At 39.4% G+C, this 25314-nt stretch overlaps 2 protein-coding genes and 1 long non-coding RNA gene across 4 annotated transcripts; 2 read left to right on the top strand and 1 right to left on the bottom strand.

Annotated features, from left to right (window-relative positions):
• Positions 1 to 7446: 7446 nt before the first annotated feature.
• On the bottom strand, positions 7447 to 7919 carry LOC118124122. Its single transcript, XR_004698687.1, has 2 exons — positions 7792 to 7919; positions 7447 to 7645 (listed from the first exon to the last, which is right to left on the bottom strand). It is a non-coding gene; the product is annotated as an uncharacterized LOC118124122 (long non-coding RNA).
• Positions 7920 to 7972: 53 nt separating this feature from the next.
• On the top strand, positions 7973 to 16483 carry fip1l1b (FIP1 like 1b (S. cerevisiae)). Of its 2 annotated transcripts, none has more exons than XM_035181910.2 (16): positions 7973 to 8115; positions 8372 to 8426; positions 9351 to 9417; positions 9524 to 9636; positions 10000 to 10064; positions 10145 to 10255; positions 10423 to 10553; positions 11361 to 11479; positions 11898 to 11951; positions 12634 to 12730; positions 13101 to 13257; positions 13379 to 13460; positions 13902 to 13957; positions 14409 to 14598; positions 15372 to 15518; positions 15844 to 16483. In XM_035181910.2, exons 1-16 carry the CDS (start codon positions 8037 to 8039, stop codon positions 15983 to 15985), a joined length of 1665 nt encoding a protein of 554 aa, XP_035037801.2. In that variant the 5' UTR covers positions 7973 to 8036; the 3' UTR covers positions 15986 to 16483. The 2 variants fall into 2 exon arrangements, with proteins under 2 accessions (XP_035037801.2, XP_035037795.2); XM_035181904.2 differs by having other exon boundaries at positions 15841 to 16483.
• Positions 16484 to 18500: 2017 nt separating this feature from the next.
• LOC118124106 lies at positions 18501 to 24590 on the top strand. Its single transcript, XM_035181915.2, has 6 exons — positions 18501 to 18965; positions 22330 to 22472; positions 23310 to 23371; positions 23460 to 23573; positions 23729 to 23827; positions 23940 to 24590. Exons 1-6 carry the CDS (start codon positions 18861 to 18863, stop codon positions 24062 to 24064), a joined length of 648 nt encoding a protein of 215 aa, XP_035037806.1. The 5' UTR covers positions 18501 to 18860; the 3' UTR covers positions 24065 to 24590.
• Positions 24591 to 25314: the final 724 nt, after the last annotated feature.

Genomic DNA, 25314 nt, shown 5'->3' with positions numbered 1-25314 from the left:
CGCACAACAAGATAGAAAGGAGGTGTGAAGAGCTGATCCAATATGAACAACAACAAACATATAGGACACGATTTGATGTTTTCACCTGCTGTAAGATCAATGTAAATATGCTACAGCCCACACACACTATGATAAAGCAGTCAACAGCCTCTTGTTGCATCTCCTGGGCTGCTGCTGCTGCGGCTGTTGTGATGATGATGGTGATGATGATGATGGCAGCTCGCACTTGGCAGGAGTTTCCCTGATGCAGAGGCTCCTTCACTCTGTGATGCACTTCATGGTCTCATGTTTCCAAACCAACTCTCTAATCAGCATCATCTCAGTGGTCTCACTTTCCCCATGTTTACATCCTATAGGAGTCAATTAAACACTCACAGTGTGGTGGTGTGACGTGCGAAGCCCCAAGCCTGTTTCCAAGCATGCAGGATTTGATAACCACAACGACCACACTGGAAATTGAAGGTTCATGGTTTCACAATCACATCAAGTTAATACTGTCATAAAACTATAGTCAAATGTCGGTATGTAAATAGAAACAGGTTTTGCTCGCTGTAATCATTCCTGAGTGTTTCAAGCATCTCTTCCCACAGGGCTCGCAATGTGAGCGATTGAAAAAAAACAACTAAAGCTCTAATTTAGCTTCAATAAATGTTACAATATATGTTTGCACAACTAAGGTGTCCCTTCAATCTACTGAAAACATCATAAGGGAAAGTTAGTCAACAGGTTTAATTAACAAAGAGGTTTGTTTGTTGGTTGGTTGGTTTGATTGTCAGCAGCTCTACACAAAGCTACTGAACAGATTTCCACGAAACTTGGCTTGAGTGTGTGACATGGGGCCAAGAAATACCCCATTCAATTTTGGCCCATTCGTACAAATTGGTGGATCCGGGAAATATTTTTTCACTTTCTTTTACATCTTGATGGAGAAATTCAGGGATAGTTAGGGAGCTGATATCTATGAGTGTGTGAACTTTCGTGCATCTTGATTTAATGGGGACTGTTAGGCCTCGGTGATGGAATGGGCTTTACTGAGTGACATTCTACTTTATTTTTTAACGATCAGTATGGACAGAAGATTTGGGCATGGGCACCTGACTATTGTGTTTAGACAGACTTTTAAAAAGTGTGAAACTATCCTTTGCCAAAACTACAACATGTATGGTTGTTAACAGAAATTGATCATTTAGAAAAGTAGATAAAAACTAAAAGTGATTTTGCTATAGTGCCCCCGAAAATGAAAACAAGTTGGAAAGCTCTTCATCAAGAAACTAAATGTATTCTGGTCCACCTAAAGCCCTAAGTTTTGATGAGGTATTTTTAAAACCACAAACTTTGCTGTTTATTCACTTGCGGTTATGCACTTCATCAGGTTAGATGGTCTACCAACAAAAAACGATGTTATTTTGATATGGGTTGCACTAATGGATATTACAGATCCTTAAATACTGTAATTAAATCAAAAACAACTTTCTAGATTGTAGTAAGAAACAGAAGTTGACTCTTTGTGGAGCCTCCTGGTGGATAATGGACCCTAAGAATCCATTTCATTTGCTTTGTCTTGTGTCAATGTTACAAATGTGGGTATTTGCATGGTTTTGGTTGTGTGATGGTTTTGTGTGCGTCTCATCTCTTATGTGTGTGTTTTCTGTTAGTCGAGTTGAAAATGTAAAAAAAAATTAAGAGTACACTGGGGTCATTGTGTGTGTGTGTGTTTTTTTCCCTTGGACACATGATTAATCTCTACCTCACTGCATTGCCCTACAGCTGTTTATGCCTTTCTCAGCACATGATAGAAGGATGAGGCTAAACAAACTCGAACGGAGGCAGAACATCACATTTATTGATTTCTTTTGTACTTAATTGGTTTGTTTATCCAGCCCGATTTTCTGGAAACATGCGAATAGTGATGGTTCCCTCCTCGACAGCGAAATAACTGGAGGGGAAACTCATTCGTTCTGCTGATCAACTTTGTCCTAGTTTACAAAGATAAGTGGGGCCACAGTCCAGATAGACATCTCCATGTTTTTTGTTGCTGAAAATAGACTTTAAGTATGAGTAGATTCAATATGGACCCTTTGTGGAGTGCATGGGGATAAATGGGGTGGAGTTAACGTAGTGAGAGAGGGGGCACTAGAAGCCAAGCACGTGCTCGACAAAAGATGTTTTGGCCATCAGCAATGCTCTGAGGGGTTTTACATATTTGCGCCACAGAAAAAGTTGTGTGGGTCAACTTTGTAATTTGGTCACACGCCTGATGTAAAAGCTCATATAAGGATCACATGTAACACAGTGTTCTGTGGTCATCTGGGTCTTAGTCAAATTAACATTAAATGAATAGGCCGTATTCACACAGAGGCCATTTTCCTCTGGTTCCTTTCTAGTCTTTATGCTAAGCTAAGCTAACAACGACCTTCTCATTAGCTCTCTGCCAGAGAACGAGTAAGAGTAGTTCCCAGAATAACAAACTGCACTGCCAGATGAAAAAAACTCTTCACCTTCCCCGTGCGGTTAAATATTCAGCGTTCAGACAAAGGAGACCTGCACCTCAGGGTGTCAAAGTTCTCACACACACCTGTCCACCGGCCCACGGTCCAGCTGCCCATATGCTCTGTGAAGATGTCACCGCGTGTGTTTGTGCGTCCGTCAGGGTCGTCCATATGTCCACCCTCCACTGGGTTTACATGTCATCTGAGCAGTTTCTTTGGCTATTACATTATTCATTATTGAGGTGAGTGTCTATAGCATCAGATCTGAGCTGACTCACTATGACTGTGTGTGTGTGTTTGTGTGTGTGTCTGTGTGGACCCACACCATGACTCACTCAGTGCTTTTAGACAGATGAGGACAGCGGTCTCACAAAGGGCAACGGAGGTTTTATTCTTGAAAAATAGCCACTTAGATTAGATTACGTAATGAAAAACATACCTCTCTCACTCTTCCTCCCTCTCTTCCCTCTCACTCTTCCTCCCTCTCTTCCCTCCCTCTCTTCCCTCCCTCTCATCCCTCTCTTCCCTCTCTCTCTGTCCTCTTTTATGCCATTACAGTGACGCACACACACATCCTTACTCAGTCACCTAATAAATGAAGCTGTATTTACGCTCTCAGGCCTGCACGTACATACACCTTCTTTGCCTGTTGGCGCCAAACCACACACCAAACATACACACACACACATTTGTACTTCTATCATAGTGAGGACATTGACATTCCCTAGCCCCTTACCCTAACCTAAACCATCACAACTAAATGTCTAACCCTTACCCTAAACCTTATTCTAACCCTAACCCTAAAACCAAGTCTTAACCCTCAAACAGTCAAACAGCCAAAAATGTCCTCACTCTGTAGGGTCAATGCTTAAAATGGTCCTCACAAAGATATAAGTACAGGAACACGCACACACAATTCATCTGAAAGAAGACCTCATCGTTTCTGCTTGCGATGCTCAGCATGACCTTTTTTTTCCTGATGCAATCCAACACTCATCTCTCAGTCTGCTGACTGGGTTGTTATAAACCTGATATCTGCGTCCATTTATCTCTCCCATTTATCTTCCCTCTCCTTTAATACAGTCATTGTAGTCAGGATTTTTTTCTTTGGCCCACTCTGTGTGGTTGTTAAGTGTCGTTCCTGGGTTCAGTTGTGGTGTTTCACATATCAATTATGAGCCACTGAACAGACTGGACTAAGAGCTCGGTCAGAAAAACAACACACTTCTCCAGGGGGGAGCAAAGTAAGGAATTAGATTCACTTTGATGTAATTTACTTTGACTGAATGTAGACCAGGGATGCAGCTCAGACCATCTTTCTTAGTTGCAGCCTTAAAGGAATAGTTTTGGGAACCACGCTATTCTGCCTTCACATGTAGAATAAGAAAAGACTGATACCTCTCTCGTGTCTGTTTGGTTTTGTTATCTGTTGAAAAAGTGCAAACAGGACACGTTACTCTTTTTGGGGTGGTGAACTATTTCTTGGCCAGACAGTAACTTCCTGGAGTCTCTTCTGGTTGCCTAGCAACTGTTCAGAGCCAAGAAGTAGTAAGGCGAATAACACCCCATAAACCACGTCTATTTTTACTCTTCGGTTTTTGTTCAGATTAAATAAATGAGATAGAATGTGTTCATTAGTGAGCTTTAGAGTCTGGTGGACTTCTTTAAACACAGAGTATAATGCTGGAGCTATTTCCTCTGTTTCCAGTCTTTATGGTGAGCTAAGATAAATATGCTGCAGACTATAGTTTCATATTTAACTGACACATGGGTCAAATATGATGCTATAGCCAGCAGCACTGGCTTTAGTACCATGGACTGTGGTGTACCATGGCACCTTATGACCAGGTTAAAACAATTTATAGACTAAATGATTATCATATGTACCACAGAAATAGCAAATCTGAGGTGCCATGGTATATGTACAATGGTACTGCAGTATGTGTCCTGGTTATATCTGAAGTACTGTTGTTAAATCTGATATACCATGTTATGTTCAATGGTAGAGCAGTATGTGTGGACAACCTAAGATACAGGATAGGTTGCATGATTAACCTTGACCCCTAGGTAATCCTGGTCAAACTGAAGGCTAATTTAACCTAGGGTTAGGCTAACCTAGACTCCAGGGATTTACTGTCTGGCCAAGAAATATTCTTGTATCTGAGGTACTGTGGTATGTACCAATGTAATGTCTGAGGTATACCATGGTAGGCTATGTGCCGTGGTTATATCTGTGGTACTGTTGTATGTTCTATCTGAGGAACCGGTACTATCTGAGGTACATAGTACATACCACGGTACTGTAGTTTGCCATGGTAACACTTATTATGGGCATAGATGAAAGTGATGCGTGAATCTCCCCACCTGCCTCCTCACTTCCTCTTCAAATGTAATGTTTACTTCATTGTCCTGCTGGGGGGAATTCAGCTTGCAGCAGAGCACAGATAAAAACAATATACACATGCTGTACATACATAACAACAATAACACTATAACGCAATAAATTCTGAATAAATAAAATCAATAAAAGTGTGTTTTTTTTGTGTCCACTCAACAAAAAAACTAATTTTTAAAGAAGTTCAATCTGAGATAAAAATCTTGAGGTGCTAAAGTGTGTAGTGTCTTAAATAATTACCTGTCATGTAAATTGAGCAAAAAATGTAACTTTCTCTCAACACATTTGCAACAATTACCCCACACATCTGAATTATGAACATGTTTTTTTCCACAACAGATGGATCTTTGTCTTGCAAAACAATCAAATACAGGCTGGCATGTTAAGCCGTCATGTATGGCATCACACGGTTGAGATAAACATATGTTTGATCCAAAGAGATGATGTGGATTGAAAATGTGCCAAGGCACGTACAGTAGCTATCTGAGTAAGCTAATATCAGCGTGTGTAATTACTGATAGCCCAATGATCGCCCTCTGTCTGGATAAACCTGATTAGCATCGACTAGGCTGTAAACCGTCCTAATCCAGCGTAAGGAGAGAAGGATGGATGCAGGTACAGAGGGAGGGTGCCAACAAGAGATAATACGGAGGGTGAAGAGGGGAGGAGTGAGAAAAGGAAAAAAAAAGGGAAGTAAGGATTGCAAAGAAGAGGGCGGAAGAGGAGGAAAAGTCATGGAAAGAGAAGAAGCAAAATATGTCAGAGCAGGAAACAGCCTGAGGGAAAACGAGAGGAACAAACATGTAGCTGAACTGAGCTTTCGAATCTGACTCCTTTAGATTTTCATTCATCTCTGTTCAGCTTTGAGTAAATGACACGAGTGAACCCATTTTTCAGATAATTCAGTACATATTTAATCGTTTATTTTATTTGAATATGTACAGTATGAATTTGAATCTTTCAGTTCATTTGAAAAATCTGTACATTTGGAGATAATAGATTTTTCAAGACAATGCTGTATGTACCTTTGTGTTATATAGTCTGTTGTTTTTTCCACTAATTGTAGAACTTCTACAACATGCTATAGCAATACTGTTTGTTGTTATGGACATGCCAATAAAGCCTCTTTTGAGTAGAGAGGGAAGAGAGAGTGCGGTGATTTAACAGAGAAATGGAGGGATGAAAAGCATCACGTGGAGCAAAAAGGTGAGGGAATGTGATTAGTTTGACCAAAAGACAGAAAGGGGTAACAGAGATTGGAGGAGTGATGTGGTTGAGGGAGACAGAGGGAATGAAATAAATGCAATTTGCAAGATCAGTTTATCTGAGAGACCATTAGCATCCCTCTCTCTACTGTTTCTCTTTGTGTGTGTGTGTGTGTGTGTGTGTGTGTGTGTGTGTGTGTGTGTGTGTGTGTGTGTGTGTGTGTGAGTGTGTGTGAGTGAGTGAGTGAGTATATCAATATACATCTTTGAACATATTGAGATCCACACTAAACCTCACACGTATGATGGGATACAGTAGATATGAACCCTGTGCTTCTCTCACATATGAACAAAAATCATGATTTTTGTACATTGAATCCAAAGATTTCCTCGTCTATTACTGACACGGCTAAAGTGGCTCCACTTAACTGGTCAATGGCCATAAATGCATTAATAATCCTCTTTGCTTTCACTGGAAACTTCTTCTGCAAACACAACCACAACAGCAATCACAAGGACTCACTTCAATGATGATGAGTCTGCAGCTGCTGTCTATTTCATTATAAAAGGATGCACAGTTGTGGACAGTAACCATACATCTTCTCAAGTACTGGGCTTAAGTACAATTTTTGGGGTACTTGTACTTGATTTATACTTCTACTCCTACACATCTCAGAGGGAAATATTGTACATCATATTCCACTACATTTGTGTGTGTTTTACTTGCTGGTTTCAGATTATTAACACCAAATATAATGACTTCTGTATTATTTTAAATTAAGGTATCCAGCAGTTTATCAAATGCCTTATAGCTGCATGGTTGAAGTGATACTTTCAAATGTAACTGTATTTTAGTACAGTAATGGAGTAAATGCACCTATTTACTCCACCATTTTAGACTTTTATGTAGAGCATTGCACCGTAGTGCAGTTGTTTGCACTACTGCCTCACATGAAGAAGGTTCCAGGTTCCTGCATAGGTATTCTATGGGTACTCCGGGCACTGTCCACGGGGGTTAGGTTTATTGAAGACTGACCAAAGATTTGAATATGAGAGTGAATGGTTGTTTGAGAAGACTTTTGAAAGACACCTGTTAAAATCCTCAGGATTTAATTGGTTCAAGTTGACAAAACAGGAAGACAAAATAATAGAAACCTTTTCAATCTATGGATGTGCAACCACCGAGTGCACATCCATAGATTGTAATGAACCCTACACTAATGCACATTACAGTGTATTACTATCATTATACATTGTAAGCGGAATAGATAATGGATGGATGGACCACCAGATCAGTAATGGGTGGAGTGTCTTTCTTGGCATGCTTGTGATCTGGTTTTGTGATATTGCACTTCTCTAATTTTCTATGTTGTGTTTTTATTAAAAGAAATAGTACTTATACACTTCAAGACCAAAAATATGTAAACACAGCGGTACATAAACTAAACAGCCCATTGCTTGAACTCCATCCGTCTTCTTCTATCCGTTGTTGCCAAGCCTCTGTTTGTGTGCCAGGTGCAGCGGCCTTCATCTCCTTCATCTCACCATTTGTCCATCTGTTACTTTGCCAAACACAAAAAATAAATAAAAGCAAAATCACATATTTTAATAAAAGGGGAATTTGCAGTGATCACAGCACCTGCATGTCCCAACCATACACTGTAAATAAACTGCACATAAATAAAGACACTGTGATCCGAACCTGGACGAAGAGACAGGTGCGTTGGCTGTCCTCAGGGGGGCGCTGTGTTCGCCGCAGCGACACGTTCACCCTAGCGGGACATCAATCTCTTCCGGTCCCACGCTGACTCGCATTATTTTTGGTTTGTAGTCGCTTTTCCGCGCCGAAGAGAAGAATTGTGCGTGTGTGTAAACATCCAGGAGCTTTGTTAGACACCTATCTGTTCGCAGCTGCTGCCGGTCCACGGCTCCGTGAGTTAGCCGAACATGTCTGCGGAGGAGGCGGACAAAACAACCACCACTGATGCCAGCGCCGGAGACGAGGAGGAGGAATGGCTGTATGGAGGTAAAACACCAAACTGCCCTGAAACCTCCTGTCCGACGGGGACGTGAACCAGGCTCTCACCTGCTCTCCGTATCCGCCGTCACCCTTTGGCGTGAAGGGCTTCAAGCCGGAGTTAGCCTGGAAGCTAAGCTAGCAGCTAGCACCTAGCCGTTTTGGAGCTTTAGGACTTCTGGGTGTTTGTGTCACGTTTGAGTGTTGAACCCCGGGGGTAAAGGTGAGATACAAAGATGCAGTGATTCACTTCATTCTGTTTCAGATGAGTCTGAGAGCAAAGACGAGGATGAAGAAGCCAAACTGAACGCAGCAGTCAGGTGATTTCCGTCCACACTCGTTTAAAACACATGTTCACGTCCACTGCATCAAGTGGTGACAACTGTCAGGGAATACAAGACACTCCTCAGAACACACGATCATAGACACGACTGAACGGAACCCTTCGATTTGACCTGTTTTCATAGTTACTAAAGCTTTTACATTCTACTTTATGGTATTTCATTCTCAGTATTTTTAATGGGTTTGTCTTGTTCTTTGCTCATTAATCAGTTGTTAAGAACTTTGTATAGCACTTATCTGTATGAAAAGTGCAATACAAATACAGTTCTCCAATTGTTTGCACTTGTTTCTTTCCTGTCTCATGTATTTGACCTTTACGTGAAACAGCTCATGTAAAACTGCACTTTTTTATTTTTAATTAATATATGATTGATTTATCAATATAGCGATCTACATAGCTGCCAGAAAAGCACACCAAAAAAAACCAAATTTACTTGTTTTTAAGTTAATTTCATACAAATAGTCGTTCAATTAAATGGATTTTTACTGAATAATGAAAAATGAGCCTTATTTGTATCTCTCAACTAACTAAACAAAAATTGGAGGCATGCTTTGCTGTGTTTACAGATGTTACAGATGTAAGCAAGCACCAGAACTCTTTTTTTTAACTTAGATTCAGTTCTGATGTCAAGCTGTAGCTTTTATTGAGCTAATTTAAAGAGAGGTAACTTTGCTTGTTAAAAGTGGAAACTACTGGACTTCATACAGAGCAGGGGGGAAATATAGGAGCTACAACCTAACATGCAGATATTGGTATGCAACATATCAATACCAGTGACTGTATGCTTCTAAAACACTTGTGTATACTGATATGTAGTTGCTCATCCTAATGTTTGTATTGCTGTTGCCTGAGGATGTCTGCTTGAAGGAACTTTATATCTAATACGTCATTGTATCCACAGTGCACCTGCTGATGCTTCCACAGAGGATGCTGCTGCACACGCAACAGGAAATGGAGTGGCCTCTGAGGTAGGTAGCTTTCATGCACTCTTACTGCACATGTTGCAAAGTGTGCTTCATTCCTTTTTTTATCTGTAAGCACACCCATACTTACCTCCCACCTTTGGGATCCCAGGCCACAGGTGAAGGAGCAGCTGAGGACGTGGACAGTGATAGTGACAGCGATGATGACGACGATGACGTCCGAGTCACCATTGGAGACATTAAAACCGGAGCACCACAATACACGTAGGTTTCATTTAAGTGTTTTTTTTTGTAGATTATAGGTCCAATTACTGGTTAGTTTGAATGAGCTTCTAGTGAGATGGAATTTCACTGCAGCTACTGATTGGTAGTCTAACTCAATATGCTAAAAACAAAAGAAATAAGGTCTTTCATATAGTTTTCACACGTAATCTCAGGAAATCATCAACCCACCTTATTCTACATCATTATGAACTTTACCTTGGTTTATACATTTACTTGATAGCCTCCCTAGATAACTTTTCTTGACCATTCAAAAGACAAAGGATGTTCAAGTTTTGGTATGAAAGTTGAATTCAGAGTGGACCTTTTAAGATCATTGAACGAGATACTGTTTGTCCCTCCTAGAACTTATGGAGCTGCTCCTGTAAATCTCAACATAAAGACAACAGGCTCCCGACCTTATGGACAAGGTATTAGTAAATACTTTACACAGAGAATATGCTGTATGTGATGTTCATGTCCAGTAACATATTGTGTTGTTTGATTTTAGTGACTTCAAAGATGAAGGGAGTGGATCTTGATGCTCCTGGAAGCATCAATGGGGTTGCAGTGGTGGAGGCGGACATGGAGTCATTTGAAGAGAAACCCTGGAGGAAGCCAGGTCTGTGTTTCTGCTTGTCACTCAATTTTTCAAACCAAACAAATAAAAACAGTAATATAGTAATATCAGTCAAGTCCGTTGACTGTATTTAAGTTGGTACTGATAAAGAAATCCAATATCTAGCATGTATAATATATCACAGGATTATTTTTTCTGTGTGTATGTAGGAGCGGATCTGTCCGACTACTTTAACTATGGCTTCAATGAAGAAACGTGGAAGGCGTACTGTGAAAAACAGAAGAGGCTGCGTATGGGTCTGGAGGTCTCTACAGTCAGTTCAGGGACGAGCAAGATCACAGTAAGAAAATCCGATTCTCACATTGTCCCTTTTTCTCCTAACACTCCCTTAACACTTTGGAAGTCTCTCAATCGCATCAGGTTGTTGGAATAACAGCAGATTACAAAAAATGTAAACGTTATATTTTCATTTCACATGTCTATCACCTATGCTTCTACAGAACATTATTGCAAAGTGGCAACTTCACAACAATGTTGTTTGTCTATATATTCAGGGTTGCTGCAGGGTCCTTAAGTCTAAAATTGTCTAAAGTCTAAACTGAATTTCTGGCCTTAAAGTCTCTAATATGTTAAAATATTAAGTACTAGGTCTTAAATACATTTTGGTAGGTCTTAATTATTTTTAACATTCACTTAACGCTACTTCTCTCAACTTATAAAAGTAGTTTTTTAGGGGAAAGAGATTTTTCTTTAATTCATATTTTTAGTGGGGTTATAACATTTAATACAGAGCTGTAGTATTATGAGTATTTCCCATTTTTGTTTTAAGATAACAGAAATCATGCCACAAGGCCATAGAGAGGGTCCTATCAAAAACACATGTGAAAGTGAAATATTTTGGCGGCATGCATTGTTTGTAATGTCTATATCTAGTTCTTTATCTACAATCCACATAATAGTACGTTAAATAATAATGATGTATGTGACTTTTATTATTATTTTCTTTACTCTTTGTGAATTTCATATTGTTTGTTTGTTAATAACTTTATTTGTATAGCAATTTTCCGTGCAAAGTGCTTCACAAATAAAGTTATTATTCTTATATTCAACATATCTATTATGATAAACTTATCTGGCTCTTTCTTAGGTTCAGCAAGGCAGGACAGGCAACGACAAAGACATATCCATTTTGCCTGTTCATACCTCGAAGCCAGACTTCACGTCTCCCATCAACCTGTACAAGACTGCCATCAGTCAGGTCACCAGGTAAGTCTTCCGCTTTCTTCTACACTTGTAAAAATATCTGGGAATAAAATGCACACATCCAGGTTCCACTAGAAGTGTACAGTAAAGCTGATCAGCCAAGGATATGTCTAAGGAGTGGAGGGCTGGATGAAGATTAGCACTGCATATAGTTAACTTAAGAAGAAGGGATAGATTTGTAGTCATGGCTGGTCTGTGTCAGTATGAGTTGATTATTTTAGAAGAAACCACACAGCAAAAACATTGTGTTTATTTTTCTAATTCAATTTTCTCTCACAAAAATACACCTGGACACCTCCAGGATTACCAGAATCCCTGTGGTGAAAATAGGTCACCATCCCATGGGCTGTGTGTTTCTTTGTGTTAAGGCCAATGTTTCTGTCATCTCCTTTACCCCCTGCCTTTTGTTTCAAAATGGTAGGATCTCTCCCCCTCAGTGGGCCGGCCCGCCTGTTCCGGACATGTCCTATTATGCGTAAGTTGGCAGGGCTTTGTCCCTACAAGGTGAAATTGGCCTGATGGGGGGGAAAAATGTGCAGATGTTAGAAACAGCGGGGCCTGGTGTTTTTCCAAGGCCCCAACAGATGTTTTCTTTTTCACCCTGTTTTGGGGTGCAGTGGTTGATGTGCATGTGTCATGACTTAGAAAGTTTACCGTGGTAAGAGCTTTAGAATGGAGTAGAATATTGTCCTGTCAGCGAAATGCAACTGTCAACTGAAGCTCGACTACCACAATGGAAAAACACATAATGACAGACATTTTTCCCATTACAGATTTATTGGAAACTGTAATTATTTTTGACCAATAAGAAACAACACTTTAGTAAGAAAATGTCAAACTAGGTTTGGGATCAGTTACAAATAGTTTCACCATTACACAGGGAGCTCTGGGATGTTAATTTGTACATTGTAAAATGTAAGTATTTATATTGGATACTATTAAAAAGAACAAATCAGACAATATTGATATTCAGTAGCAGCCTCAAAAGTCCAGTATCATTAGTAGCTGTAATTGTCATCACGTTAGATATGTAATTTATATATAGTAATGATCTCTGTTGCTTACTGTGTGTGTGGAAACAGACTGTGGGTCAATGTGATTGTGTCATTTGTATTGGATTGTGATCAGTGCCTTCATTTGTATTTTTCCATTACCAGGAAGAGTGGTATCATAGATGTGATTGGTGGACAGACGGCCACCATCAGCAGGGTGGAAGGTCGACGCAGACACAACCTGGAGGGCAACAATATCACGGTAAGCTGAAGCGATGGTGGGTTTTTCATACCACAGCGCCTTTAATTACACACAAAAATAAGAGTATATTACTACAGCTTTCACTTGTGTTGATGTACATAGCAGCGAACCTGGAGTTAGGATTGGTTCAATTCCCCTGACTTCCAGAGTTGGATTTCTAACTTCAGGGGCCATTGTAGATGTCATTTCCAACCAGGAAATTCTGATTTCCTAGTTCAGATTGAATGCACCATTTTTTTTTAACTTTTCTGTGTGTTTTTTGTTTCTTTTGCTCTGGTGAAATATTTACTACTCGCATTGAGTTACAGTGAAATGAAATTATTCTGACTGTGTGTTCTCATCCCGACCGTCCCTCTCTGTCTGTGTGCAGGTGATCTCTGAACACACCACGTCAGATGCTGAGCCCACTCCAGCTAAGATTCCCACCTTCTTCCCTCCAGGACCTCTTCCTCCGAACATACCCCCACCTCCATTTCTCCCTCCGCCACCAAATGTCAGCACTGCACCCCCACTCATCCCCCCACCCAGTAGGTTCTTCTTTCTCAGCTCGTCTCTCTGTGTATTTTTTGTAATGGCATAATTCGGTTTTATATGTGTTGAAAACTGCCTATTCAATTTGTATCTCCTTCCCCTCTTTCGCCCTCGCAGGGTTGCCCATTACTGTCCCTCCCCCTGGTTTTCCTCCTCCACCTAGTGGGCCCCCACCTGCAATCATCCCCAATATGGACAGGTAACACATCTACACACAAGAACACTAGAGCTCTAACTACAGATCAATTTAAAATTCAACATAACTACATGAAATATTAGTGTAGATATTGGGATTTTTAAAATGGTATCATCAATTTCTGACTTGGATTGAATATTGTACAACCAAATTTATATGTAAACTAACTTTTCCAATGCGAAATAGTCTTTAAGAGTGTCCTATAGACTCACTACATATATTTTTAAAAAACTGAAAGATTTTCTTCCATTATACTGGGTTGTAAGAGATAATTTCCTCATTAAAAAGCACACCGGTCTGACCCAAGAGGTTAAAGTCCTGCTTAGCATCTTAACATAATTGCATATGGAAAAATAAACCTTCCAAAGCTAGACTTAATGTGTAAACAGAAACACACACTCTCATGTACGGCAGCAACATGTAGTCTTTTCTCTGTTTCTACAGTGGCCACCCTGGAGGTTATGATGGACGCCCTGTTCCTCCTTATCCGTTCCCTCAAGGTGAAAAGCTTTGCAGCATAATCAGATTTTCTAACCCCAGCAGCACAACAAATGCCACAACTTGATGTGTTTATATATTTTTGGAAAATATATACAAAACGTCTGTATATCTTGTTATTCACATACCACTTATAGTGATCAAAAAGCTTGGATCAAAAATCTTGGGAGAGAATCGTTCCTATACAAATGTTGTTTGTTATCTGCTTACAGTGTTCATTTTAGGTCTTTTCATACATGTTTGGACTGTAAAAATGTTAACAGGCGAGTGCACAATGTTACCTTTCCCTCTTGTTCCAGGACTATTATACAGAAGCTAGGCAATTTGTTTATAGTAATCAACTCTTGGCCTGGGAGATGTTCACCATAAGCGGTTTCCACTGTAATTGGGTTTAGTGTTCCAAAAGATTAAACGTGCATATCAGTGACAACCATGTCCCTTCCCTTTCCTCAGGTGCTTACCCTCCACCTATGACTGGAGGTGCGCCTCCTCCATGGCCCCCAATGATGGACAACTCGAAACCCTGGGATTATTATCCCCGCCGAGAAGAAAAGAGAGAGAAGGACAGAGAGAGGCCCAGGGAGAGGACGCATGAGCGGGAAAGAGAAAGGGAGCACAGTCCTTCAGCTATGAGCTACACTAGGTGAGACAGACATGCACAAAGACTTACTGGATATATTCTCTATGCTGGAGTGTGAGTTTACAAAGACACCAAATATGATAAACTAGGTGATGCTCAATGTTTTAAATAATTATTTAGAGGATTTTTTGAGCAGTTTTTGAGGTTGGATGTGATCTGATCCACCAGATAAGTACGGCACTGATCCAGGTCTTATTTAGCTAATACAGTTTCTCTCTTGACATGATGTAGTTACATTAAATAGTTTTTTAACAGCTTCATTTTGAAATTCATTTTCTACTATTAGTTGCATTAATTCACTCACAACGTGCTGCCAACTGGGTTTTTAATGCCATAGAAATCCCTGACCTCGTTACACGGCATAAATATGATTCCAATAAGTTTCACCCTATGAAGTTAATATTAGAAAATACACTGCTTTCAGACAAGCACTGAAGTCTGGACATTTTCCCATATGTGACGCTAATGTCTGAGTCAGTTGATCTGGACATTTTCTGGAACTTTTCCTGCCAGCCCCAGAGGAAGCGGTGCATTCAACACGAGCGAGTGGCGCCACCTCTTGCCTCAATTTTCTTGAAATGTTCCTGTTGTTGTGAAGGCATCTGACCCAGACAATCTCCTGCTGCGTTCATGTCTGAAAACAGCTGTACTCACACACAGGAAGATAAAATATCTGTTGATTTTCTGTAAAATTCCACCATGTGAATGTGATTCTTTGCTATACATGCAATAACAATGCATTAAAGGGAAATCTCTTGTTCTTTCACATTCCACAGCGACGAGGAGCGTTATCGTTACCGCGAGTACCAGGAGCGTGGTTACGTAGAGCGCCATCGTGAACGGACGAGTCGAGAGAAAGAGGAAAGACACAGAGAGAGGCGGCACCGAGAGAAAGAGGAGGGACGCCACAAGTCCTCTCGCAGGTACATAAACACACAAATTCAAATGATCATTTGTTAAACCACCACCCCAAATAATAACCAAATGAAAAGATGCTCGACAAACTTTATATTTCTGGAACCGTACACCAAAATGTTTTCTGTCTTTGTTTTGTCTCTTTCCACTTTGTACCAAACACCTGTTCCTTTTGTTACTGGCACCACACTGTCTCTGTTATTCTCCTTTCCCTTGTGTCCCTTCTCCATTTCACTTCACCTTTTATTTTGTCTTCACCCATTGATCTTCTTGCCTTCCCTCCTCACCTCATCTGCTCCTCTCACCCTCTCTTCCTTCCCCTGCTGTTAGCAGCAGCAGCAGGAGGAGACACGACAGCGAGGAGGGCGACAGCCACCGGAGGCACAAACACAAGAAGAGCAAGAGAAGCAAGGAGGGCAAAGAGGCCGGCGAGGAGATCAGCGCAGACCAAGAGAACCAGGAGGCCATGGAGTAGTGATTGCCTCTACACGTCTTTACTCTCTCTCTGTCTCCGTCTCCCTCTGTCCATCCATTCCCCCACCAAGATGATAGAGAAGGAAGACGAGGGCAGACCAACAAAACCAGAAAGTTGCAGAGTGATCAATGTGTCCTGTCACTCCCATCTCCATCAGTCTCCATCCTCCCCTGCTGTCGTTCATCCTCACCATCACTTCAAACAGAGAATTGATGAACCTCGGGGAGGTGGTGAAGGAGGGATGTTTGTCCTCTTTTCATCCATCTCTCCTTCTTTAGCTGACATCAATCTCCACCCACCACGTTTCTCTCCCAGATCTTTTCTCCCAGCACCGCTGTAACAACTGTCCTGCTCAGAGATTTCACTGTGTAGTCAGGACGATCAGCGGAATTTTCTCTTTTCCTGTCATTTGGTTTGTTTGTTGTCCTTTCGTTCTTGTATAAAGACACCGTTAGAGAGCTGTCAGTCTAAGTTCAAGTAAAAAACATTTTTGATAAATTGGCTTTTTGTGGCTTTTTTGGAATAAATACTCCAATAATTCTTCAGTTTCCCAGTAATGATTAATATTAATCTTTTACAGGCATTAAGTAAATGTAGTGTACTTACTATGCATTGAAGAAATATCTTAATATCATCCCCTACTCAAATATGAGTTTATATTGTTGCTATGTCTCTTGGATAGTTGACCTTTCCAGTGCAGAAGTCAGGTCAATGTTTATTAATGTTGAAAACAACCATAGTTCCACCGAAGTGCTGAACAGGCGGAAAATACAAAAATATCAACAAAAAGCAGAGAATAAATAGATGATACAAAAAGCAATAAAATGTTAAACATCTTATACATATTTGAGAATTAAAATATTGCACATTATCAGAATAATGTATCTGCATGTTCTAGTTAACTCCATCAGCTAAATGTCCATCATTTAAACCTCCAAAAATATAAAGATTGACTTTATCATAAACTCTGCACCTTATTTAGGACAAACATATCGGACAAGTTTTTACTCTTGGCAAAGATTACTATTACCATTGTCTTGAAAAGATCCTCCACAAAAACCCAGGACGAAATGCATGGTTATAATTTTTTACTTCAATATGACCTTAATATAAACATTTTTGATCGGTGAGTGAGCCGTTGAAAATGTGACAAGTTTAATGTGACTAAAGGTAAATTCTCTGACACGTCACATGGCATCTTTGTCCTGTACACGTGCACATGTTTAGGTAACGTTTGTGTGTTTTCAGCGTGTTCTCAAATGTTCACATTTACGTATCTGAGGATCAACACGCAGAGCAGAGTTATCAGCAGGAGAGGACAAAGCTCAAGTTCACTGCAAAATAATGTTTGATTTTAAAATACTGCAACAGAAAGGCCTTTTCCGTGGCTGCAACCTATAGCGTAATTATATTTAATTTTAGGTTTTATTTAGTGTGTTTCAACTTTTTATGTCCTTTCTATCAGGTGATCATCTTATAAAATGTGATGTATTGTTATAGATTTAACTACATTCCAGTTTAAAGCATAAAGTAGCCACAAATAACACCAGTTGCAAGATTAAAATGCTCCCTTCATGTTAATGCATCAACTATGAGGCAGTAATACTTTGACAAAGCGATGGCAGCTTCAGGTGCATCTGGCTTTTTCACATGTTTTTCATCAGCATGTTGGGTTTTCTCAGCTGAGATTTGGAGATTTCATCCATTTCCCTTTGTAGCACTATTGAGTTTAACCAGGCAGCTTGGAAACAGTAGTTTAATGACTGTTAAATTGATCTATATAATTATTTACTATCTTATCAATTAATTATGTAATCATTTCGTTTTATGTTTTATTAATTTATGTAATGAATAATTGATAGTGGGGCTAATTATTTGTTTTACCTTACATCTTCTCCCTATTTTATACTTTTCCTTAAGAACATAATTTAAAATGTATTATGTATAAAGTTACTGTTGAAAACTTTGTCTTTATATACTTAAATACTTACCTTTACTATTTTCCACATCGTGACACTTCAATTTAACCCTTTTATACCTGATTTATAAGTAATGCATATAAATCAGTTAAATGAGTGAGAACCGGTGATCAGGTTTTAATTCTGTTGATTTGCAGTATTTTTCAATAAACAATTTCATTTTTCACATTTATTCTACAACTATGATTTATCAGGTTGTACAACGACCTCCACTTGATTTATAGCTGCACACATTAACACATTAAAACACACTAATGCTCGCATCTTCATTATATTGTGTTATAAGCCATTTATAACATTTTATTTTACCACCTACAAACACTTGATAGGCTATGTAAAAATAGTTAAACATTTTATTTAGGTAAAACTTTATCTTCCAGTATAATTTTGCAGTATTGCTAAATTAGATAAATAGAACAAAAAATGATGTATAAATTGATAGACTAAAGATAATTATGCCTTTTATGGCACAAAAGCAACTTTGTATCACAGGGTTGTTTCCCATGAAAATTGTACAATGTAAAAATATTAATTAAATGAAAGCATGGGAAACTGTTTAAAACTTTTTTATACTGATTGCGTGTGTTCATTAGTCTCATTGCGCGATCAGAGAGGATTATGGGAGATTTAATGGAGTACATTAGCATACATACAGTGTACAGCCTCAACAAAGCTCCTTGTTGTATGTGATTGGATCGAAATTCCTCACACAGGGTCAAAGTCTCCCTTCCCTCTCCCCCCCCCGGTGCTGTTTGCTCTGGTTACATGAGCTCACAGAGAAGTGAGTAGAGGCCGTGGATGAAGACATTTACCTGGAGACAACATAAAAAGGGCCTCAACGCACAGGAGCCGCAGAAGAAAATCCTGAGGAGAAAGAGAGTAGAGCCATCTAGAGGATGAAGTGTGTTGTTGTGTTGCTGAGTCTCCTCTCAGTGGGACGCTCGGCTCCTGGGAGCAGCTGCGACAGTCTGGTTCAACCAATCACCATCAGCAATGAACAGGTAAGTGCTCAACTTTGCATCTTATATTTTTCATTTCAGTAAATAAATGAAATGTAATATTGATAATTATCTCCTAAATAGTAAAAAAACAACATGAAACTAGGGCTACGTTGTAGCACTAACGGGCCCGAGCACAGGCATTTTGAAGACTGTTGCGGTTAGTGGAGAGAGCTATCATTGAACAAGCGCACGTCTCCACGTTGAATGCGTTTTGCGCACTGCGGCAAGGACAAACGCTTCACTTCCTGCGTCCGTCACGCGATGTCGATCCTTGCCTGCTAATTGCTCATTATGGTCCACGCTATCAAATAGCACATCACACTGTGAACATTTTATGTAAATCGAATGATATTTGTAAAACAAAGCTTACTTCCTGTTGCCAGTAGGTGGCGCAATCACTTATTACGTACAGACTAATATATCTGTTCAAGTAGGGGCTCTGATGTAGCGTGAGCAATTTTGTGTCAATTGGACAATGTTACAACAACTTAATTTCACACTGATCAGTAGTAACGAGTAAAAAGTAACGAAAAGTAACTAAAAGTAACGAAAACTAACGTAAAGTAACGTAACGTAACGAAAAGTAGCAAAAAGTAACAAAGTAACTACAAGTAACTACAAGTAACTACAAGTAACGAAAAGCAACGTGAAGTAACGTAACGTAACGTAACGTAACGTAAAGTAATGTAACGTAACTGAAAGTAACGGAAAGTAACTAAGTAACGAAGCGTTACGAAAAGTAACGTAGCAACGAAGTAACTAAAAGTAACGTAAAGTAACTAAAAGTAACTAAAAGTAACGTAAAGTAATGTAACGTAATGTTACGCAAAGTAACGCTAAGTAACGTAATTTTCGTTACTTTGTTACTTTTGTTACTGCCTATTTGCTATTTCGTACTTCACGTTATGTCACGTTACGTTACTTAGCGTTACTTTGCGTAAGTTTGTTACTTTTAGTTACTTTACGCTACCTTACGTTACTTTACGTTACTTTACGCACTTCACCTTGACGAACGCGAAGTAATGTGAAGTAACGTAAAGTAATGTAAAGTAATGTAAAGTAGCGTAAAGTAACGTGAAGCAACGTAAAGTAACGTAACGTAACGTAAAGTAAAGTAACGTAATGTAACAAAAAGTTACAAAGTAACAAAGTAACGAAAAGTAACGAAAAGTAACAAAGTAAGGTAAAGTAATGAAAAGTAATGTAATGTAAAGTAACGAAAAGTAACAAAGTAACGAAAAGTAACGTAACGTAAAGTAACTAAAAGTAACTACAAGTAACAAAGTAACGTAAAGTAACGAAAAGTAACGAAAAGTAACGAAAAGTAACGTAACGTAAAGTAAAATAAAGTAACGTAGCAACGTAAGGTAACGTAACGTAACAAAAAGTTACAAAAAGTTACAAAGTAACGAAAAGTAACAGTCACGTAAAGTAACGTAAAGTAAAGTAACGTAAAGTAACGTAGCGTAAAGTAACTAAAAGTAACGTAAAGTAACGTAACGTAACAAAAGTAACGAAAAGTTACAAAAGTAACAAAGTAACGAAAAGTAAAGTCACGTAAAGTAACGTAAAGTAACAGAAAGTAACTAGAAGTACGAAAGTAACTAAAAGTACAAAGTAACTAAAAGTAACTAAAAGTACGAAAGTAACTAAAAAGTAACTAAAAGTACAAAAGTAACTAAAAAGTAACTAAAAGTACAAAAGTAACTAAAAGTACGAAAGTAACTAAAAAGTAACTAAAAGTACGAAAGTAACTAAAAAGTAACTAAAAGTACGAAAGTAACTAAAAAGTAACTAAAACGTAAAGTAACGTAACGCAAAGTAACGTAACGTAACAAAAAGTAACGAAAAGTTACAAAAAGTAACAAAGTAACGAAAAGTAACGAAAAGTAACGTAATGTAAAGTAACTAAAAGTAACTAAAAGTAACGGAAAGTAACGTAACATAACGTACAGGATATTCGTCCGGCTGTCTGTCCGCATTTTAAATTTTTTTGGGGACGGACAGACGGACAGATTTTTGTCCGTCTGTCTGTCCGTATTATTTATTTATTTTTGGGACGGACAGACGGACGGATTTTTTCGTCTTGAAACCCTTTTGACATAGGTTTGACATGGCTGCGGTCAGTAGATGAGGAGGAATACTTCCAAGTGTAAAACATGCAAAAAACAAGACATTTCCTGTTTCCACCATGATTTCTGTGTAGATGTCATCAGGCCGGGACTTTTGTCTTACATGTCTAGTTTGGACTCGATTCGACCAAATATGTCCGAGATACAGAACCTCGTGTTTTGATGGCGTGTAATCAAACTTTGACGCCACGCCACGGTCCCACCGTGTGACGAAAAATCGATCTTTGAGGTAGTTTTCATCTCCATCTTGTTGTGATGACATGCATCTCCATATGAAGTTGATCAGATGAAAGCCCTGGGACAAGTACATCAAAGTAAAAATGTGGAAAATGGCCAATATGGCCACTAAAGTCAAAATGGCGGGCTTCCTGTTGCTTTTTTCCCATTGCACCTCTGACCTTTTTTGTTTGTCTTGTCATGATACACCTGGACTACGATTTTTGTGAAGATCGGTGAAAGCAAACTGAGGGGCTTTTCCATATATGGCGCTGTTGAGCCATTTTTCCACGCCCATTTCAAATTACTCCAGAATACAATTACTTTTTGGGGTTTTGAATTCCCTGCAAACTTTGGTAACAATTTGAGCATGTCTAGGCCCTGAAAAAGCCCCAAAAGGGAAATACAAATCCTTCGAAATACAATAGGGCCTCCCACCGGAGGTGCTCGGGCCCTAATGAACGTGACCCTTCATATCAATGAGTGGATCCTCTTCCATGCTGCAACACCATGTTTCCATGGCAGCCATCAGCGTTTTACGTTACCTGAATGCCACCGTAGTTTCTTCTACGCACTTAGAAAGATTACAGGAGGATTGGTTTATTGTTTGCCATCTGCAACCTCACCACCAGATTTAGCTTATTGTTACACAATGGTCCTTTAAAGATAGGGTTGGTAATCCTGGAAAAAACAGCATAGCAGGCTTCACCTTGAAAAAATGCAACCACATCTATACATACATCCCACCCCCTCCCATCGGCCCATCAGCTACACCCCCAAAACACATGAACGTGCACTGACTGACTAACTTCTGGCTATCGTCTCTGCTTCAGCGACCGAACATTTCATTTGGTCGTATGAGGGCCACAGACTCTGGCTTTTTTCCTTCTTATTGTCAGATGACTTTATTTATTGATGGCTCTTATTTGTTGAGGATTTCAACAAATAAGATAAATAACAGTTTTTGAGGTTGAGAAACACTGACAAATATCCCGTGCTCTGTCCGTGTGCTCCAGATGCTTGGTAGGTGGCTGTACATCGGGGGGAGCACTGACCTCCCGGGAAGCCGCTCGCTGGGCCACCTGCTGACCAGTATCTGGTTGGATGTCGCTGCCACTTCCCACAGCAACATCCTGAACATCATCCAGACTCAGAGAATGTAAACCGCCTCCCACACTGACACCACAGCACTGTTATAAGAACCCCCGTCCAATAAGCACACCATGGGAATTTACATTGAGTGGCCCTCAAGGCAACTTGTAGCTGCTATCGTAAAACATAATCAAGGAGGAAATATATTTGTTCTAACTTTATATTTTATCAATGCAAAAGTTCAAACTAAATAGATTTGCTTTGGCAAGACTGACAGCTTATAATTGCGTGCATATAAACATGTGTCATCGTTGCCAGTTTGTAGAGCCTCAGTTTCCGTCCAGTATTTAGCATGTTTGCCGACAGATGTTTGCATGTATGTAAAGACGTTTTCAGCCATGAACTGGAAAATGTCTGGACCCAATTGTCTGGACATTTTCCAGACTTTGCCTCTCATATATGAAGAACTCAGATGTGTTCACAACAACAGGGAAATAATACAGAGGAGGGGGGGCAGTTGGGTAAAGCATGCAGGACATAATGTATAAAATCCTTTGCGGAGACAACGTGTTTGTGTTGACATCACATCGACACCGGTGTTGGCCCTTATCACACAAAGTTCTTAAATGTCGTCTTTCCAACTCGACATCTTTGTTGGCATCCTCTACGTGTATGACATCTCTTTTTTCATCCTAAGAAATTTGTGTTCTTGCAGTTTCACGTACGTTAGAAATGTCATCAACATGACTTCTGTTTCGCTGTGAATCCTCCAGACATTTTTCTGCTGTAGTCTCACATGGACTCACTAAGACATTTTCTGGACAAGTTACTCGGGGGCATCACAATACAGTCGACTCTCTTGTGGTATTAACTTCTGATGCAGCTTTTATTTTCTTCCTCACAGATACAGTGAATGTTCGAGCTTAACGTACAACGTGACCTTTGAGAACAGCACGATGTTAATAGGTAAGTGATGAACAGCCATCGTGTGAGTAAGATCCTACAACCTGCATTAAAATACATTCAAGCTCCTGAAGTGTGTGTGTTTTTACAGAGCAACCTTTCTACCTGAAGGAAGTCTATCTGCCGACTGAATGCTCCGACTGTCTGGTCGTCTATGAAGAAGTTCTCTCTGGCAAAGACACGTTTACCAGTCTTCTGCTTTTCAGTAAGAAATACTCAACTCCAAACCTCTGAATTAACTTTTGTACACAGTAGTTTTTGGATGAAATCACTCTACAGGCAGCTATTATTTGGGAAACCTGATAGAGGATGAACGGCTTTTGTAAGACATACAAATAAAACAACGTCTTTATTTTCCAGGCAGGAGAAAGAGCGTCTCTGCCGTCGCTCAGGAGATGCTCATGAGACAAGCAGAATGTCTCCGCATGCAGTCGCCCATAATGATAAACCCGAACTACGGTGAGATTTTTTAATAATAATAATTTTGTCCCTGTCTGCTGGGCCTTCATAATACAACTCAGAGATGTTTGCTTTGTGACTTATTATTGTTTTTTAATGTGCACATGCACAGAAATCTGTCCGGACAACATCCCGCCCTCAGAGGGACTCAGCGCACTCAACTCCTTGTTTGAGGCCAAGATGGGACATCGAGTTGCGAGACTTCTGGACACTTTTTTTGATATGTTTGTGAACTGATTTATAATTAGCGTTGATTTGTGTCATGAGTCATTTTGAACGCGTAAACATACATTTTTACTGATATACAGTAACAGAATGTAATAAATACAATACATAATTAAAGTTTTAGAGGTAAAATGTAGTAGCTGCTTTATTTTCTTCTTATTATTGTAACTTAACAACGAATGGAAACAAAGATTTCATGTTTGAATATATCAAAATGTCACAAGTACATTTCCATACAATTAAAATGATGTTGTACTCCAATCAATGTGTACAATATATATACAGTCCCTGTCACTCAATTACACACACTGTTATATTATAAACAGGTGCATATACAGGAAAGAAATAAATAGACTTATTTCTTTGGCTTTGGCATTAGAATAAATGGACCCTTGAGGCTGCTGATCAATTATTAGCAAATTAAGTTATAGCTGATATAACATTATCATTAATTTCCTGCATATTTGGAGATGTGTTTTTGCCATTTAAAGATATAATATGTAACAATTCTTCATTAAAAACAACCAGACCTATGATACTTCTTTGACTTGTGTCCTGTTATTGTTTTGATTGAGAGACCCCGAGCAGCCGAGGTGGCATATTGCACATTTAAAGTCCAATAGCCGCTCTCCTATTAGCTCTTTTTTGGTCTCCACCATCTTCTGGAGGGTTTTGCTCTGAAAAACAGTTTCCTTCTTCAGCTGAATCTAAAGCCAGTTATTTGTCATTGGATTTCCATCTCATGTAAGGGTGTACTCAGATTAGTTGTGAAACTAAAAACCAATATACATTCCCCTTTCTCTAATTACATTAAATTACATAATTTTGACTGCATTACATGCATTTGACGACTTCAGATTCTTGCAGATTCAGGTAAATTATACAGAATATAAATAACACATTATTTATGATTACTGTTATGATCATATTATGAATAGGAAGTGTAGTGGAAAATTCAACTAGCCAGTGTCTAAGGTATTGGAAATCCCCCTGACCAGGTGTCTCACTGCTGTGATACTGTCTACCTGACAGGATGGAACCCTTATTTGGCGGTGTCTCACTGCTATGACCTTGATCAACAGGGTGCATGCCCTTATTTGGTGATGTTTTTCTTCCGACTGCTACAGCGGACGGACAGACACAGATGATCTCATGTCTTTCATGTCTTTTTTCATATTATGTTTTATGAAACGCCTCTTTGTATAAGTTCTGGCTTTTGTGAACTTGCGGCCAGTTCCATTTTGAGCACCCGTGCTTGTTGT

Source organism: Hippoglossus stenolepis, chromosome 2, assembly GCF_022539355.2.
Source record: "Hippoglossus stenolepis isolate QCI-W04-F060 chromosome 2, HSTE1.2, whole genome shotgun sequence".
NCBI classification, from domain to species: Eukaryota; Metazoa; Chordata; class Actinopteri; order Pleuronectiformes; family Pleuronectidae; genus Hippoglossus; species Hippoglossus stenolepis.
The sequence above is the reverse complement of the archived record's forward strand: the minus strand, read 5'-3'. Positions and strand labels throughout refer to the sequence as shown.

Excerpts from the sequence above, each read along its gene's own strand:
- LOC118124106 (XM_035181915.2), top strand. The coding sequence starts at position 18,861 with ATGAAGTGTGTTGTTGTGTTGCTGAGTCTCCTCTCAGTGGGACGCTCG. Across the intron at positions 18,966-22,329 it reads TCACCATCAGCAATGAACAG|ATGCTTGGTAGGTGGCTGTA; the intron begins GTAAGTGCTCAA and ends CGTGTGCTCCAG. Across the intron at positions 22,473-23,309 it reads ATCATCCAGACTCAGAGAAT|ATACAGTGAATGTTCGAGCT; the intron begins GTAAACCGCCTC and ends TCTTCCTCACAG.
- fip1l1b (XM_035181904.2), top strand. The coding sequence starts at position 8,037 with ATGTCTGCGGAGGAGGCGGACAAAACAACCACCACTGATGCCAGCGCC. Across the intron at positions 8,116-8,371 it reads GGAGGAATGGCTGTATGGAG|ATGAGTCTGAGAGCAAAGAC; the intron begins GTAAAACACCAA and ends ATTCTGTTTCAG. Across the intron at positions 12,731-13,100 it reads TGGAGGGCAACAATATCACG|GTGATCTCTGAACACACCAC; the intron begins GTAAGCTGAAGC and ends GTCTGTGTGCAG.